Source organism: Nanorana parkeri, unplaced genomic scaffold (genome assembly GCF_000935625.1).
Source record: "Nanorana parkeri isolate BGI_ZX_2015 unplaced genomic scaffold, ASM93562v1 scaffold617, whole genome shotgun sequence".
Lineage (NCBI taxonomy): Eukaryota > Metazoa > Chordata > Amphibia > Anura > Dicroglossidae > Nanorana > Nanorana parkeri.
The window spans coordinates 36,696-53,621 of NW_017306885.1; the positions used below are offsets into that span (position 1 = coordinate 36,696).

Here is a 16,926-nt window from a genome sequence, read left to right on the forward strand (position 1 = left end):
TAGGGCCATCAATCACTGATAACACTAAACTGATGAGCGGTAAAAGCTTTTAAAGCGTCGCCCATGGCCAATTTTGGGTACGGTAGTTTTCTGCGATTTCGCGGGTGCGCGCAATTTTAAAGCTTGACATGTTTGGTGTCTATTTACCCACGTGACCCCGTCTTTTATATTTTACCAAAAAACTGGGTAATAATAAATGTTTCCTAACATTATGTTAAAAAAAACTTTTTTTTCCCAAAATGTTCTGTAAGTTTCCCTAATTATAGTAAAAAATAAAAACCCCAGTGGTGATTAAATACCACCAAAATAAAGCTCTATGTGTCCCCAAAAAATGGTATAAAATTCATTTCAGTACAGCGCTGCATGACGGAATAAACGTCAGTCAAAGTACCGCAGCGCTGAATACTGAAAAATGGCCTGGCCAGGAAGGGGGTCTAAACACCTGGTCTTGAAGTGGTTAAAGTACAAACTACTGTACAGTTGTGGAGTTCCCCTGAAATCTTATTTGCTTGTGTCACATTTCATAGCCCATTCGTTAGATTGTCTGAATTAGTTGTATTTGACAAAATGCAATTTTGAGGTAGATGGAATGTTAACAAGTGTATCAGTAACAAAATAAGTCATCATTTTCTTTCCACTGCATGTGTTTAGGATGATGAAGTTCAAAGCAGCTCTTTAGTTATTGCAACCTCTGACCCAGCAGCCAACCTTTATCCTACCAAACCAAAAGATTTGACTGCCTTTGTCAATCTAGTAGAATTTTGCAGGTATGGTTTTTTTTTTTTTTTCCGGTTATGCTTTTATTACCTGAAAGTCATGAAACTTTATAATTCAAATAGTTTAACAAATATACATTTCCTTCATATGTTGGGCGCACTCGCACATTGCCCAATGCAATGACAATCCATTTTTTTCCAAAAGGCCCAATCTTTGGGTCTTTTGGAAACAATGAGGCCCAAAGCAAGTCTTCTCTCTCTTCTCCCCACTTTTCTCTCCTCCCTCATCTCCTTTGCACTAGAGATTACCTTCCTCTGATGTTATGGAAATGAGGAGAAGGGCAGGTATTCTAGTCCAGCAGGAGAGAACTGGGCAGAGCTGACAACATTGTTTGGGATTTCAGTGTAGCTGAGTGTTGCCAGTGCACACTGGATTTCTGACAGATCAATATGTATTTTTCTCTATGTGCAGCATTTTTAAAGATATAAAAAAGGAGGATGTGCATGTATTGCAAAGCTGTGCTGCATTGTTTTACCCAGACATGCACAGAGAATGTTTCATGCTGTTTTTTTTCTTCTTTTTTTTGGTTGGTCATTAATATGATTTTACTTTCATTCAAGTGAAATACTACCAAGCAAGCATGTGGAATTCTTTGAATCCTGGGTATTTGTGTTTGGCTATGAACTTATTCTGCACTCTACACGACAGCCTTTGATCAGTGGATTTTACAAACTACTGTCTGTTGTAATGAAAAACGCAAAGAAACTGAAGTACTTTGAGGTATGGAATGTGATCCCAAGGAGAGTTCATATACAGTAGGGATGCACCGATACTGAGTATTTGGATGAGTACTACGATACTTACCCTGATACCAGAACTCCCGGTCGGAGGGAGATCTCTCTCTGACCGGCAGTGCCACGAGGGAGCATGGAGCTGGCTTCCCGGCCAATCAGGAAGCCGAACAGCATGTCATCACCTGCCTCCCGGCTTCCTGATTGGCTAGGAAGCAGGCTTCACTTGTTGCTACTAGGCTGCCTGGCTTCCTGACCAATCAGAAAGCTGGCAGGCTGCCTCACAGTGGCGTTAGGGGAGTGAAGCCGGTGTTCTTTTGATAGTGGGGTTGTTCTGCCACATGGAAGCTTTACTGACCCGTTTACACTACCCGATACTTCCTGTGCAGGATTGGGGCGGTGGGGTGGGTAGGCTGGTACATTGCGCACTTCAGCACCTCGCAACATTTACAATTTTCCCTTTTTTTAAATTTTATTGACGTGCCACAAAATGACATTGCACTGCAGCTGAGTTGTGGTAACTGACTGTGATTTCAGGTGAGCTCCAGCGCAATGTGAAAATACATAATATCTGCTACCCACCTCAAATCAGTTTTGTAGTGTAACAACTGTTTTCTGAGTGCCCTGATGGCAACCTACGTTTCTCTTGTACAGAAAAGCGGTGGCCACTGCACATAGTGTAAATGGGGCCTAAGGATTCCTAAAAAAGCATATCATATCCCTTATATGTAAAAAGATTATTAAAAAATGATTTTTAATAAAATGACACAAAAAGGCTTGAGTGTTTTAATATATTTTTATGGTGTACCAAATCTGGATTATTACAGCAACTCTAAGTTTGGAATCCAGCATGTGATTGTAGAATCAACCTTTTTAGTAAAGAAAAATGCAATCTCTTGCTTACCTCTTTATTTCTTTGTTTTGTAGAGACTATATAATTTATGATGCGTATGATGGCGTATGATATGCTCATTTAGATTGCTGTCTCAAATTGTACACCTTTGTTTTCATGCAGGGTTTCTATACAGAAAGTTCTAAGAATGGTCTAGAAGATCCTGAAAAGCGTTCTTGCTTTGCACTGTTTTCAAAATTTGGAAAAGAGGTATAATAGATTCCAAACAGGGTCAATTTCAGTTTTTTTGTACGGTTTTATTTACATATTTGTTTCTGAGTGTTTTATTGTACTTTTTAAATGTTTTTTTTTTTAACACTGTTCTAACTGTATAATAATCGTGTACTTGTTGATTCTAGGTATCTGCCAAAATGAAACAGTTTAAGGATGAGCTTTTGGCATCTTGTTTAACATTTATACTTTCTCTACCTCACAATATTATCATGTCCGACATGAAAGCCTATGTTCCATTGTTACAAGTAAGAAAATTGACTTTAGAGCCTTCTCTTAGAATGCATTGATGTTTTCTATTTAGTATCAAAATCTCTTAAGGGCCATTTCACACTATATTCAACTGTTGCAGTGCTCTACCTAACATGTGTTACTGTGCGTTTTAATCAGGTTATTTATTTAGAATGGGCAGCCAATGCATGTCAATGGAGAAAGGAAATCCCTGCAGCATTTGTTTATCACAGTGGCATGAGTGTCATGGGGCGCTGCTTAGGTGTTAAACCAGCCTTAAAGATCTTTTCCAAACAACTAAGTAAAAACTGGAAGGCTTGTATGTTGCGCTCGGTTCAAAATCTATTTGGTTTGTCCGTGATATATCATCAAAAGAATAGTTTATATAAGTCGACACATCGACTTATATAAACTATTGTTTTGATGATATATCACGGACAAACCAAATAGATTTTGAACCGAGCGCAACATACAAGCCTTCCATTTTACATCTATACATACATTGTTGCGGCTGGTGCCGACATACCTACTTCCAGCGCAAACTATTTTGTTTAATATATTTAACTAAGTAGAAACTGTTAAGGAGCTGTCAATACTAGCTAGAAAATTTGTAGCTGTGCTAAATTTAAAAACTTCATTCAATTTAACCTAATTGGAGCTTTGTAAAATCCAGTGTAATCTCAGTGCAATCCTTCCACATTTTGCGCCAGTCATTGCTTGTGGGCCTGTAGTAAACTTTACAATGAGCTGGATAAGGTCTGCACCCCTGCAGAAACAGATCAATTAACAGATCATAATAGTGATGTAACGCTGGTTGCAATTAGCAAGCAATAGATGGTAAATGTGGTGATCTGTTGCAGAGGGAGACGGGACAAAGCTGGATTGGCTCTTCCTTTGCACATATGACAGCGCAGTTCACAGAAAATGATTATCATTATTATACAGGATTTATATAGCGGCAACAGTTCAAGACAGGATGGTTAGGAGCGCTCAGTCTGTGAGAGCTTACAATCTAGAAAATGCCTCTGATCTCAAAGGAACAACAATCTTGAAGCCCCTTGACTTATGCTAACCATACATGGCTACATTTTGGCCGAAATGTGAGCTGCATGTTTGAGTCAGACTTGGAACTATGCTAGATAATGACAACTAGAGAATAAAGATGTGCATCAGTGAAGATTAATGAATATCATTTTAGTTTTGTTTATCATCAAGTTTTTGAATATCACCAAGTTTTGTTTATCTATAGATCTTCTCTTTCCATAATTTTAGCTATATTTTACCCAAGGTTACTTATTATTAGTAGACACTTACAGAGGCAAAACTGAACACAGTGAAGCAATGTATATTGCCAGGTTTTATAAATAGGTCCCCATGTTTGTAGTGTCAGCATAATTAAGTTTATGCTACTATATCCTCTATGCAACTGATTCCACGTTCCATCATTCTTGCATGTGAGTGGACAGACAGTTTAGCCTATGCAGTGCTTTGCCTGTCTTTTTCCCAATTATGTAGATAAGTGGCTTATACTTAACTAATTGTATATTGTTTTTTTATTATTTTGATCTAGTCTGCATTTCGGTTGGGCTTGAGCTGCCCCTCTCTTGCTAATACTGGCCTTGATGCCCTTGAAGATTGGTCTTCCCGTATTTGCCCAAGTGAAATGCAGCCTTATTACAAGGATATTCTACCATCACTGGATGGATACTTGACTAATTCATCATCTTCAGGTAATAAAGCTTAAGGAATATGTAATTTAATTGAAGGGGGGCATTTATAATTGACTGTTATGTACAGCACAACTTGCTTATCGTCCGTTTCCATATATGTTGTTTGTTCTCTTTGATGAAGACTTTTCTATATAGGTTTTTAGATATTTAGAGACTGCATGCATGTTTATTCTATTGTCAATATTATTGATCGCAGCAGTAATTGAATGCACTATGAACTGGTGTTTGTAGATCTGCCTTGAATACTGCCCCTTCCCGTTAACATTTGTTTGCATTTTTAGATGACTTGCTTAGTCCTTTTGAAGTGATGCGTCTGTCACGTGCAACCCAAAAGGGTTTCAATAAATATCTTATCCGGCAAATAAAGAGATCTCAATCACTCTCAGTGGTATGTTTGTTTAACTTTTCTAGGCCTCTAGTAAATAAAACATGTATGAAATATATATGTGTGTGTTATGTAACCATTACATATTCAAAAGTAAAAGTTTTTTACAAGGTTAAAAAATGGATTAGGGAAATTATTCTTTCTCTCCAGTTCATTGAAGGACACGGGGCAACAGATCGTAGATCCTGAATGGTAGGGACTGACTCTCCTGCATTGCCTTGTGAGGGTTGTGGGCTGCGCTCTGCGGACCCCTCTAGACCCCCTCTTTGTGCGTCCTGTAGGCCTGCGCTGCTTTGCCAGTCGCCCGTGCGTTCCACCGGAGGGTGGGTGGTACCGCGGTACCGCATTGTCCCTGGAATATTTTTCCTCTGCCATGGATGGGTTTGTGACGCGCATGGAGCGCGCCTTGACGCAGCGCCCACCTAGGAAGCGGGTTCTGCCCTTGCCATCCCCTGCCTTGTCAGGGGAGTCCGATGAGGAGGGGGAACTCCCCACGACGTCACCTCATCCTGATCCAGGGGATTCCTCACATCCTCATCCGACCAGTGAGGATGAGGCTGCGTCTACGCTCCTGGTCCAGGAATGTGAAATGGTCTCGGCGCTAGTCCGCGCTGTCAGGGAGACCCTTAAAATTGAGGACGTTGCCAGCACTTCCACGCTGCCGCACGTGCAGTTTGGGACGCATATGTGTCGGCGTTCTGCCAAGGTGTTTCCTTACACCCCCTTTATGAGGGGTGGAAACGGCCTACTAAGTCCTCTGTGGTCCCTAAGCGGTTCTCGGTTCGCTACCCCTTAGAAGGGGGCCTTTGTGTCTAAGTGATCTTCCGCGCCGGGGGTGGATCCACCGGTCTCTTGTTTGAACAAGGCCACGGTTCTTCCGGTGGAGGATTCTCCGTCCTTTAAGGACCCTTCCGATAGGAAGGCTGCGCCGCTTTTGCGGTCTCTGTCTCGGGCGCTCTCATGCGTCCGGTCTTGGCTTTGGTCCCTCAGACTCTGAGTGGGCTAGGATGTTACATCAGGGTATTGCGGTGGAGAGTGTCTCCCCCGCTTTCGTGGCATTAGCGGATCAGTGGTGCAAGGCCTTCGTTATGTCTGCAATTCGGCCTTGGATGCGGCACCCTTTGGTGTCCAGGGTGTTGGTGTCGGCAGTGACGCATCGCCGTTTGCTCTGACTTACGTGCTGATCGGCTGCTCAGGCTTTCAAGGAGGCTCTACAGGAGTTGTCCTTTCCTGGGGACCGTCTGTTTGGTTCCACCTTGGGTGTGGTCCTTAAGGTTCTGACGGGGGGTCAGCGTACCTTCCTTCCCCAGGCGCGCAAGAAGGGACCGCGCTGGAAGCCTGGGCCTACTTTCTCCGCTCACAAGCGGCTTTTTCGCCCGCCCTCCGACCTAGGGTGGTAAGTTTTAACAAATCCTCCTCTTCCCAAGCTTCCAAGCATGCCTTCTCCACGCCTGGAGTTTCTGGGTTTGGTTCTGGACACTATCGCGGCCCGGGTCTTTCTTCCTCGGGACAGGCTCCTGAAGCTCCGTTCCACGGTCCGGCTACTGAGGGCTCGCCTGTGGTCCCCCATTCACCTTTGCATGCGGGTCCTGGGTCTCATGGTGGCCTCCTTCGAGGCAGTGTCCTTTGCGCAACATCATACCGGGACCCTGCAGCGGAACATCCTAGTACAGTGGGACAAGTCCTCCCTGTCCTTGGGCAGGGAGATTCGGATCTCTCGGGAGGCGAGGGCCTCCCTGTGGTGGTGGCCTCAATCTCCGGCCTTGGTGCAGGGGAAGTCCTTTCCTTCCCGTGCATTGGACGGTGGTCACCACGGACGCCAGCCTTGGGGCTGGGGCGGGGTCCTGGGCTCCGTGACCGTGCGGGGTCGTTGGTCGCCGCAGGAGTCCCGACGGTCGATATATGTGTTGGAACTTCGTGCGATTCGCCTCTTTCTCCTTCATTGGTCGGCCCGGCTCCGGGGTCTGGCGGCCCGGGTCCTGTCGGATAGCGCCACTGCAGTGGCGTACCTCACCCACCTGGGCGGTACGAAGAGCGGGGTCGCGAGGTGTTTGGGATTCTCTCCTGGGCGGACCATCGAGTCCTGGCTCTCTCGGCGGTCTACGTCCCGGGGGTGGACGATTGGCAGGCCGATTGCCTCTGTCGACAGTTGGGGGATCCGGGGGAGTGGTCTCTGCACCCGGAGGTTTTTCAGCAGCTCTGTTGTCGCTGGGGGACGCCGGGGGTGGATCTTCTGGCGTCTCGGTTCAACCGGAAGGTGGACAGGGGGTTGTGGCCCGGGCCCCGGATCCCTGGGCGGAGGCCGTGGATGCCCTGGTGGCTCCTTGGGATTACGGTTTGGTTTCTGCCTTTCCCCCTCTGTATCTGTGGTCTCGGCTGCTGCGTTGGATCGCGGCCGAGGGCGCCACCGTCATCCTCGTGGTCCCTGACTGGACTCGGAGGGTGTGGTACGCGGGCGTGGTTCAGCTGGGGGTGGCCCCCCTGTGGCGGCTGCCTCTGTGCCTCGATCGTCTGTCCAGCGTCTAGTGCTCTGGTTCGCACCTTTGTTCAGGGGGTGACGCGCATTGCTCCCCCTGTCCGCTCGCCTTTGGCTCCGTGGGATCTGAATCTCGTGCTTTCAGTGTTGCAGGAATCCCCGTTTGAACCTCTTCAGGAGATTCCGCTTATGTCTTTGTCACAGAAAGTGGCCTTTTTGGTGGCCGTCACTTCCGTTCGGCGGGTGTTGGAGCAAGTCCCCGTTGCTGGTTTTGCATCGGGACAAGGCGGTTCTCCATCCTCGGCCGGCGTACCTGTCATAGGTTGTGTCGGCATGCCATCTGAATGAGGACATTGTCTTGCCTTCCCTGTGTCCGCAGCCTGTCCTTAGGAAGGAGCGTGCGCTCCACTGTTTGGATGTGGTTCGCGCTCTTCGTGTTTTCTTGGAAGCTACGGCTTCTTTCCGCGAGACCGACTCCCTGTTCGTGCTCTCGGAGGGCCCTCGTACGGGTCGGGCTGCGTCGGCGGCTACCATTTCTAGGTGGATACGTAATGTTGTGATTCAGGCGTACGCCGTTAAGGGGCGTGAGCCTCCGTTTCCGGTCACTGCCCATTCTGCTAGGGCTGTTGGGGCTTCCTGGGCTTTCCGTCATGGGGCCCCTGTTTCTCGGGTTTGTAAGGCCGCTACTTGGTCTTCTGTTCACACCTTTGTTAAGTTTTACAAGGTGGATGTTTTGGCATCGGAGGATGCTGGTTTGGGGCTCAATGTGTTGCAGGCGGCTATTTGAGGTGTCTTTTGGGTGTTTGGTTGTTGTTGCCCATCCCTCAGTGTGTACTGCTTGGTGACGTCCCTACCATTCAGGATCTACGATCTGTTGTGTCCTTCAATGAACGGGAGAGAAAATAGGATTTTTGTACTCACCGTAAAATCCTTTTCTCTCCGTTCATTGAAGGACACAGGTCCCGCCCTCTTTTATGGAGTGTACACTCCTAACTGCTTGTTACTTACTGGAGACTTGTCAGCAAGTGAGGGGTTGGGCCACCAGCAGGGGCCGCCCATAGGCTGTCTTGTCTTTTTGTTATGTGCCTAGCGCCCTACTCCTGCAGGTGGCGATATACCCTACCATTCAGGATCTACGATCTGTTGCCCTGTGTCCTTCAATGAACGGAGAGAAAAGGATTTTACGGTGAGTACAAAAATCCTATTATTTGGTCTTTTGGAGCATCTTAGAGGATCCCTAAGGGCCAAGTCACTCCACAAACAGTGCATTCCAGAGCGGTCAGCCTCTGGAACACACTGTATCGCACTACAGCCGGCTCTCTGCGGGAGGGGGCGTGGCGATGCATTGAAGTCAATGGCACCTCAGCCCTGCCCCCAGTGCGATCGCCCACATCCAAACACGTGGCACATCAGTGCCTGCATTCCGGTTCATTGCTATCTGCAAAAATAGAGCTTGCAGCCATTGACTTCAATGCACCACCACCCCCCTCTCGCCCCTGAACGCAGGAAGCCAGCCAGAGTGCGATACAGTGCGTTCCAGAGACCGGTCCTAATGCCTAGAAAACTCCAGCTGGGCGTGGATATCATTTGAAAGTTAGAGGACCTGAACTCTAAAAGTTGTGCCCAAAAATTTTAGGCAGTGGTCTTTTGCCCTGTCACCAGTATTGCCTGTGCGTTCCCCGCAGCTTATGTTTCCGTGGTCCTAACTTACCATGACTTGTGCTTTAATGTATCTCTGTGTGGGCAGCCATCTTGGTTGAGGCATGGTTTTAAAGACCATTGAGCAGCACAGTAATGATATCACCTAATCTCACCTCAAGTCTCCTTAGAATAGCAGAAGCAGTAAAATCTTTCACAGATGCAGATATACAGAGATGAGGTTGGAGGAGCATGAGGGAGTGCACTATTTCTCAAAAGGAATCCAAAAAGAAAAAAAGTATATTTTTCCAGGGTACTGATTGGGTACAAACATAGCAAATCTTCACTTTTTGTGGTCAGCTTCACTTTAAAGTGTATTTCCACTTTTGGAGTCAAATTTGAGAAAACCTCTCTGTTTGTTATGTGTTCCTATTAACACAACATTCCTAATGATTTCTTACCTTTAGAGGTTTCTTTGGTGAAGGAGGGACAAACTTAGGGGCAGATTCAGCTTCCGCTCATTAACACATAATGCTTTAAGTCTATAACCCTTTGTAAGGACAGTAGTTCACATCGCATTTACAACTGATAATGAAATCTGAGAGCACAGTACAGACAGGATTAATTAGAGTAAACATAACGTTGGACAAACCCTCCATTACATTACTTTGAGTGAAGCCAGGTAGAATTTTTAAGCAAGTAAAAAGTACTTAAAAAAAATAAGCAGCAATGTTTTAAATATTTTTTAAATTTATGCTTTGTGAATGGGAACATGTAACAAATACAAAGTAGGTGTTATCTCAGTTTGGCTACAAAAGTTGATCTTTGGAGCAGTAACCTAATTTCCTTTTTTTTTTTTGTAGAAGGAAGAGGCATCCTTATCATCAGTGAGGAATCGAGTAATACGAATACTTGGGTCTCTAGGAGGAAAAATTAATCACAGTTTGGTTACAGGTAATTATTTCTATTTTTTTTTTTTGCTAAAGGATTCAAATCTGTTGTGAAGCATCACTACCACTTCAAACAATCTTGTTAGCACCAATTGAAGCAGCACCATAAGGGCCCAGTCACACCATAAAGAGTGCATTCCAAAGCGTTCGACCTCTGGAACGCAAACTGGCCGGCTCACTTTGTTTTGGGGCGGGAGGGGGAGTTACGGTGCATTGAAGTCAATGGCACCGCAGCCACGCCCCCCACCCACAGTGTGGTCCCTGGCACCCGAACGCGTGGCAAGTGCGATCTGCAAAAATGCTGCATGCAGTATTTTTGCAGATCACACTGGACCGGAATGGGCCATTGACTTCAATGAACCGCCACGCCCCCTCCTGCCCCAAAACAAAGTGAGGCGGCCCGGTTGCATTCCAGTCTGTTCTAGAGGCCGAACGCTCTGGAACACACTCTTTATGGTGTGACTGGGCCCTTAGAAATGTATTGGCATCCATGGAGCTATAACATATTGTAACAAATTGCACTGGGATTCTGGTATCTAGTTTGTAGTGAGTTAGTGCTGCACTAGTTTGGTTCATGCTTTTTCACCTTGGGTGTACTGTGGCATGTCTATGTTTGTGGTTTCTAGCAAATTGATTCCATGTACCTTAAGGTGCAAGTGTACTTTTATTTACAGATCGTATATCCTCCCCACAACCCTGCGCATCAAAACTGACTGTTTTACATGTTAGATGCTGAGTGGAAGGTTACAATACAGTGTTCGTGTGTGTGTGTGTGTGTGTGTGTGTGTGTATATTTATATATGTGTATGTATGTAATAGAAATTTCAAAACCGAACCGAAATAAAAAAAATTGTCAGGCCGAAACCAAAAATGTTGTTTTTTATTTTAATTTTTTTAATATTTTATTTTTTATAAACTTTTTTATTAAAAAAAATTTTATATTTATTTTTATTCATTTTTTTATTAAATATTTTTATTTTTTACTTTACTTTTAGGGTCTTTGGGGAAATATTAAACAGACCCCTGATATTTCCCTTTTAAAATAGAAAAAGAGATTGAGGACACAAAGTTCTCTATCTCTTTTTCTGTATCCCCTGTTATCAATGAACAGGAATCCTCTGAGAGTTCCTGTTCATTCATAACTTGAGAACATTGTGTGTTTACTATAACTACAACTATGAATGAACAGGAGGTGATGTAGATCACTTCCCATTCATTCATAATTGAGGATATAGTCAACATATCCTCAATTATCTACAAACACTCAGCGATCACTGTGTTTGCACTCGTTTCCTTCCTGACAGGTTGTCACAGGAGGCTGAGCGAGAGGTGCAGGGAAAATAGCTCAGCCTCCTGTGACAGCGCGGGCTGTCTCCGCCCACACACCACTCTGCCGGACTGTGATAGGAGGCTGAGCCGTGTGGGAGGGACGCCGGCGGCTGTCACACTTTCTGCCACAGAGCAGCGCCCAGCGGGGAGGAAAGAAAGCACAGATGCGCCGATGTATCGGCAGGAAAATTGCACTTTCGGCATTTAGCCAAAAGTGCCATTTTCGGCCGATATATCGGTGCATCCCTAATATATACAGTATATATATACACACACACACACATATTTCATGAACTGCATTGTGGTGCATTGTTTTCTTCCAGCTTCTTGGCTACAAAGATAATAGATTTAGTAAATAGTGTTGTTTCTCTTATCATGTTTAACATTTTCCATTTTAGTATTTAGGGCGAATTTGCCACTATAAAATGCAGCATTGCAAGAATACCCTTTTTTATGGGCGTTTTCTATAATGTCACAAACTGTTTTACGTATTGAGAGATCCTGGTGTATGTTTAATGACCATCCTTCATGTATCTTGGTAGTTGTAGTTAGTAATCATAATTGGTATTTAGTACCATTGTTTTAATATTTTTTTTCCTTCATAAACTTTTTACATTTTATTTTTCTGTTATGCATATTTAGAAAGCTGATGTTAATTTTTATTTTTCGATTCAAAGCTGCGTCAACTGAGGAAATGCTAAGGAATCATGTGTCATGGGACACAGAGAAGAGGCTAAGTTTTGCTGTGCCCTTTGCTGATATGAAACCTGTCATCTACCTGGAAACATTTCTGCCACGCGTCACTGAGCTGGCACTCTCTGCTAGTGACAGACAGACAAAGGTGCTGCTGCTAGCTTTAATTTCACTAATGTAGCAAGTGAACTGATTAGCTTGGGGCTTAAACATAATTATTTAGCTAATTTCTCAATTCCATAGGATATGTTTTCATTTGATTTTTCTTCTTAGAGAGAATAAATCTTTTTTTTTATAGCATTCTCTAATTTATTATTAGTTTGGCAATTGCTCGTATTGTGGCTTGTATAATACCATGAATTCTTGTGTCTGTGCTCTTAATTCTTCTATATAAAAGTTAATCTTAGTATGGTTTTGAATGTATTCTTTTAACTGAAGGGAACTCTGTCACAAACAAAACACTTTTGTAAGTTGTTTATGATGGAAGCAGACTTTTAGTTTTGTTCCGCATTCTAGGAAGTGAATAGAATAAATCTAGCCATACACCGATCAATTTTGGACAAAATTCAATGTGGAGATGGCCCTGCTGGCAGCACCCAACTCAACAAATGTCGATTTTTTTTTTTTTTAAATCGACTTGTGTCGAAGGGGTTTGGTGTAAAATTGTTTGCTGAAAAGTGCCTGCAAGCTGCTGTCACTATTTGGGTATTTTGACCCAAGAGATTGCTCTAGCTATGCCCTTTAGAATGGATGGGGAAATTGAGTGATTTTTGTTTTCTCATTAAACCTGTGGGGTTAACAAGAGAAATCTTTGTGTATGCCAGCATTAAGTTTACTCTTCAGCTCAGATATGAGGCAATATCAATTTATCAAACAAACAAGGTTTTTTTAGTAAACTTTATTGCAGTTAAAAACTTGCATAAAGAATGTTTGGTAATTCAAGCTGTTTTGTTTCTACTAGGTTGCAGCCTGTGAACTTTTGCACAGCATGGTTACTTTTATGTTGGGAAAATCATCTCAAATACCTGATGCAAAAGAAGGGCCTCCACCAATGTACAGACTGTACAAGCGCACGTTTCCTGTACTGCTCCGCCTGGCTTGTGATGTTGATCAGGTATACAGGACAGAACTGAATGTTTCCACTGCTAAAGTGTATCGCAGTGTCTCCAAAGCCATCATCACTCATTTTTAATAACTGAGTTACGCTTTATTGCCGTAAAAGAGTACATACAAAGACAGATTTGGTAACTCCAGCAGTCTTAATTTATATATGTGTGTTATGTAGTTTTGTTTTTTTTAGTCTGTAGAATGCAATGGGAATTGCAAAAGGTTTAAAGTGTATTTCTAGGCAAAACTATTTTCTTATTTTTGGATAGAGTGAGGGACAGTTAAACACTGGTGACCATTGTTGCCAAGCAAAGAATATAGATTTGTGCCCAGAACAAGAGGTAAGGGGAAATCTTCCAATGGGCACACCTGTTATGGCGACAACTATTTAAGAGTTGAACTCCAGTCACTTTGGGAGATTTTGTCTAACGTCTTGTTCTGGAACAGGAAGTAAAAGGAAATGTACCCGATGGTACACAAAACTGCAAAAAATAATCTAGCAGGGCATTTAAATATTCCCTGCAAAAAATGATTTTGGCTATATGTTCACCAATGGTGTAATAGTCTTCCTTTTTGCTGAGTGATAACCTAGTAAAAGACTGCTAGTGTCCTATGCCTACATTCATATGATAAAACATTGTATAGTACGATCACTTATCACCTGAGAAGGCATCAATACTGGCATGGGCAGTGGAATGCAAGTGCTCAGTCTTTAGGGTCGATGGATGTTAGAGTTTAGGTTTTGGCTATTTGACATTCTGTTGTGTTCATATAAAGCAGAACTCAAAAAGAAATCTTAGGATTTTAGTTATATGCTTCACATGTTTGCTACCTGAAGCATCTTCCTGTGCACAAATAAACTGCTCTTTCTCACCCATCTAATGGGTGACTATAGGAAAAATGTCTGCCAAAATTGCCTCTTGTGATTATTACCAGCTACTTTGTCTGGCCAAGGTACAGGTTCTCTTGAACCCTTTCCCACCCACCATATGTATTTAAATGCCTTCCAGCTCAAGGCACCTTGTTGGGGATACCTTTAGGAGCCACCAACTGACACTTTGTGCAACTGGTTGCTCTCAATCCCGGCTCTTACTGATGACTGAAAACCAGTCTGTGTAGTTCCTGATCATTTCATCAGTCAGTTATAACATGGTTATTATTTTCAGACTGTAGGCTTTATTGAAAAAATTTATGAAATAAAACACAGAAAAATATAACAAAATTTCAGTATAATACAATCTAAATTTTTATGCATTTGTCAGCCTATAATAAAAACAGTAGGTTTTAAATAAAACATTGTGCCAAATAAAAGCCTTATATATTTTCTAAAATACAAAATGATATAGGTATTTTTTTTAATTATTTAGTTCATTGGTTACAAAGTTATTGTCTAGTTAAGCAACTAAGTATGATTTTCGAAGTCTCTGTAAAATCATTTTCATAGAGTCCATTGAGGGACATAGGAAGTCATATACTGTCTACTGGTTATACTTTTGAAGAATGTTGGAATAGACACCCACCTCGCTAAATAAGGATTACCAGAGAAGAACATTGAATTTAGTCAGAATGGGCCTGATGTGACTCCTGAGTTTATCAAAAACCCAGGATCTGGACCTATAAAATCAGCATGACTAAAGGGAAAAGGGAGCATGGGAAGCACATGAGCAAAGGTAGACAGAAAATAGAATCTATTATTTAACCATAACTGGTGAGAAACAATGCAACACAGATGAATCTGAGGATGAAGCTAGACATCTTTTCCAGTATCCATAAGGCATCTCTGTGTGAGCTCTGAGCGTGATTCTCCAGAAAAAAAACCTGGCTAGCCCTGACCTCAAAAGCCATAGGACTATAAATGCTCCTGATTACCCAGATCAGTGAATCGGCAACATTTGTGGAGCTAGGGACAGAGATTTGCCAATGTGCATTCAAAACGTTTTATTATGTTATCCTAAAAGTGCTCTACTTTTTTTATGTAGGTAACAAGGCAGCTATATGAGCCACTTGTTATGGGTCTCATTCACTGGTTCACTAACAACAAGAAGTTTGAAAGCAATGACACAGTGGCTTTACTGGAAGCTATTTTGGTATGTCTTTACTGGATGACTTCAGACTTTAGTTTTTGCTTTTCTAATACTATATTGTATTTTCTGTGACTACATGCAGCCATTTACCTGAACGTTTTTATAAAACTTTTACATTTTGTACATGCATACTTGATGTTTTCATTATCAGTGATGAGCAATTTGGTTCTCTTAAATTTATAAGCATGGAGATTTGTCCAATTTGCAGAAAATCATACAGTTGATACAATACATCAGGCCTGGGATTCTGAACTGCTTAATTCCACACCAATCAGACAAATGAGTGTGCAGATATTTAGTCGAATCACAAATAAGCAGTTATATATTTATCTCTGCCTTGTGGCTGGATACATTTCCATGCATTTCATTCAACATACCTGCTAAATCACTGTTGAGATAAAAACCCTGTAGCCACATAAGATACAGACGCTTGTATGCTAAGTCCAGCAAACGTGTGATCAGCAACTATAACTGTTCCATGTAAACATATATTTATTAATTATATTCATTATAGGAAGATAACTTAAGCACATGGCTTTGACAGGTCATGTGACTTGGCTCTCCTGTTTCTGGCAGTCCCCCCTCCCGTTTGTTAAAACTAATGGGGCTTTGAATGCTCCAGGATTCTGAAACAAGCGAGGTGGAGTGAATCTTTGTAAAGCACATAACTGTGCTTTATAAATGTGTCAGTGTTTACATTATTTTTAGAAAACACAGTTTTTATAATATTTGTGATTTAAAGTAAACAATTATAAACATGATTTTAGCTTTGTTTTTAGTTTTTTGCAGTATTCTGACTAACTATTTGCTACTTTTTAAAATATTTTTTTTCCATTCCAGTATCCCTGTTTTTGAAATAGTTGTTCTAATTTTTCATATGCAATAATTTGTTACCATAGATCAGTGTATGAAATGTTTTATCTTCTGTTTAAGGATGGCATGGTGGATCCTGGCGATAGCACACTGAGAGACTTCTCTGGACAATGCATTAGAGAATTCTTGAAATGGTCGATAAAACAGACAACACCTCAACAGCAAGAAAGAAGCCCTGTCAACACCCAATCTTTATTTAAAAGACTTTACAGTCTTGCTCTACATCCTAATGTGTTCAAGAGGCTGGGGGCTTCTTTAGCATTCAACAACATATACAAAGAATTAAGGTGTGCAATACATTGGATGTGCAGTACTGGTTAACAGACACGCTGTATTAGAATACACATATATGCAGTATAAGCTACTTAATGCTTTATCTACTCAGATAAATTCAGGGGAAGTTTGGGACAAACATTGGATTGTTTAAGACATATTTTATACATTTATGGTGTATTGGCAATAAAAGTACACATTTCGGGAGCGGTTGAGAGAAATTATTTTCTCAGTCAAAGGGATATTATATTGCCTTACTGTGGTTTCCTCATCCTGGGTTAAAGTATAGGTTATATAGTTTTCATCAATGTGATTACTGCTCTCCTAATTCTTAGTTATCTTGTCTCTCAGAGAGGAATCAGCGCTGGTGGAACTGTTTGTGTTTGAAGTGTTAGTGGTTTATATGGAAAGCCTGGCGCTGTCTCATGCAGATGAAAAATCTTTAGGTGAGAGTAAATGCATTTACTGGAATGCCTTTTTTTTTTTTTTTTTTTTTCAATGTGCTTTTTTTTTTTTCTCCCTTTAG

At 42.3% G+C, this 16,926-nt stretch overlaps 1 protein-coding gene across 1 annotated transcript in view; it reads left to right on the forward strand.

Moving 5' to 3' along the window:
- The window catches only part of PRKDC (protein kinase, DNA-activated, catalytic polypeptide), a 130,133-nt gene that overhangs the window by 26,215 nt on the left and 86,992 nt on the right, over positions 1 to 16,926 (forward strand). Inside the window, exons 15-26 of the mRNA XM_018562961.1 lie at positions 652 to 767; positions 1,338 to 1,497; positions 2,524 to 2,610; positions 2,760 to 2,879; positions 4,433 to 4,592; positions 4,874 to 4,980; positions 9,955 to 10,045; positions 12,048 to 12,211; positions 13,025 to 13,177; positions 15,150 to 15,257; positions 16,188 to 16,414; positions 16,752 to 16,846. Of these exons, the coding sequence (XP_018418463.1) occupies positions 652 to 767; positions 1,338 to 1,497; positions 2,524 to 2,610; positions 2,760 to 2,879; positions 4,433 to 4,592; positions 4,874 to 4,980; positions 9,955 to 10,045; positions 12,048 to 12,211; positions 13,025 to 13,177; positions 15,150 to 15,257; positions 16,188 to 16,414; positions 16,752 to 16,846 (1,588 nt within the window). The remainder of the gene's footprint in view (positions 1 to 651; positions 768 to 1,337; positions 1,498 to 2,523; positions 2,611 to 2,759; positions 2,880 to 4,432; positions 4,593 to 4,873; positions 4,981 to 9,954; positions 10,046 to 12,047; positions 12,212 to 13,024; positions 13,178 to 15,149; positions 15,258 to 16,187; positions 16,415 to 16,751; positions 16,847 to 16,926) is intronic.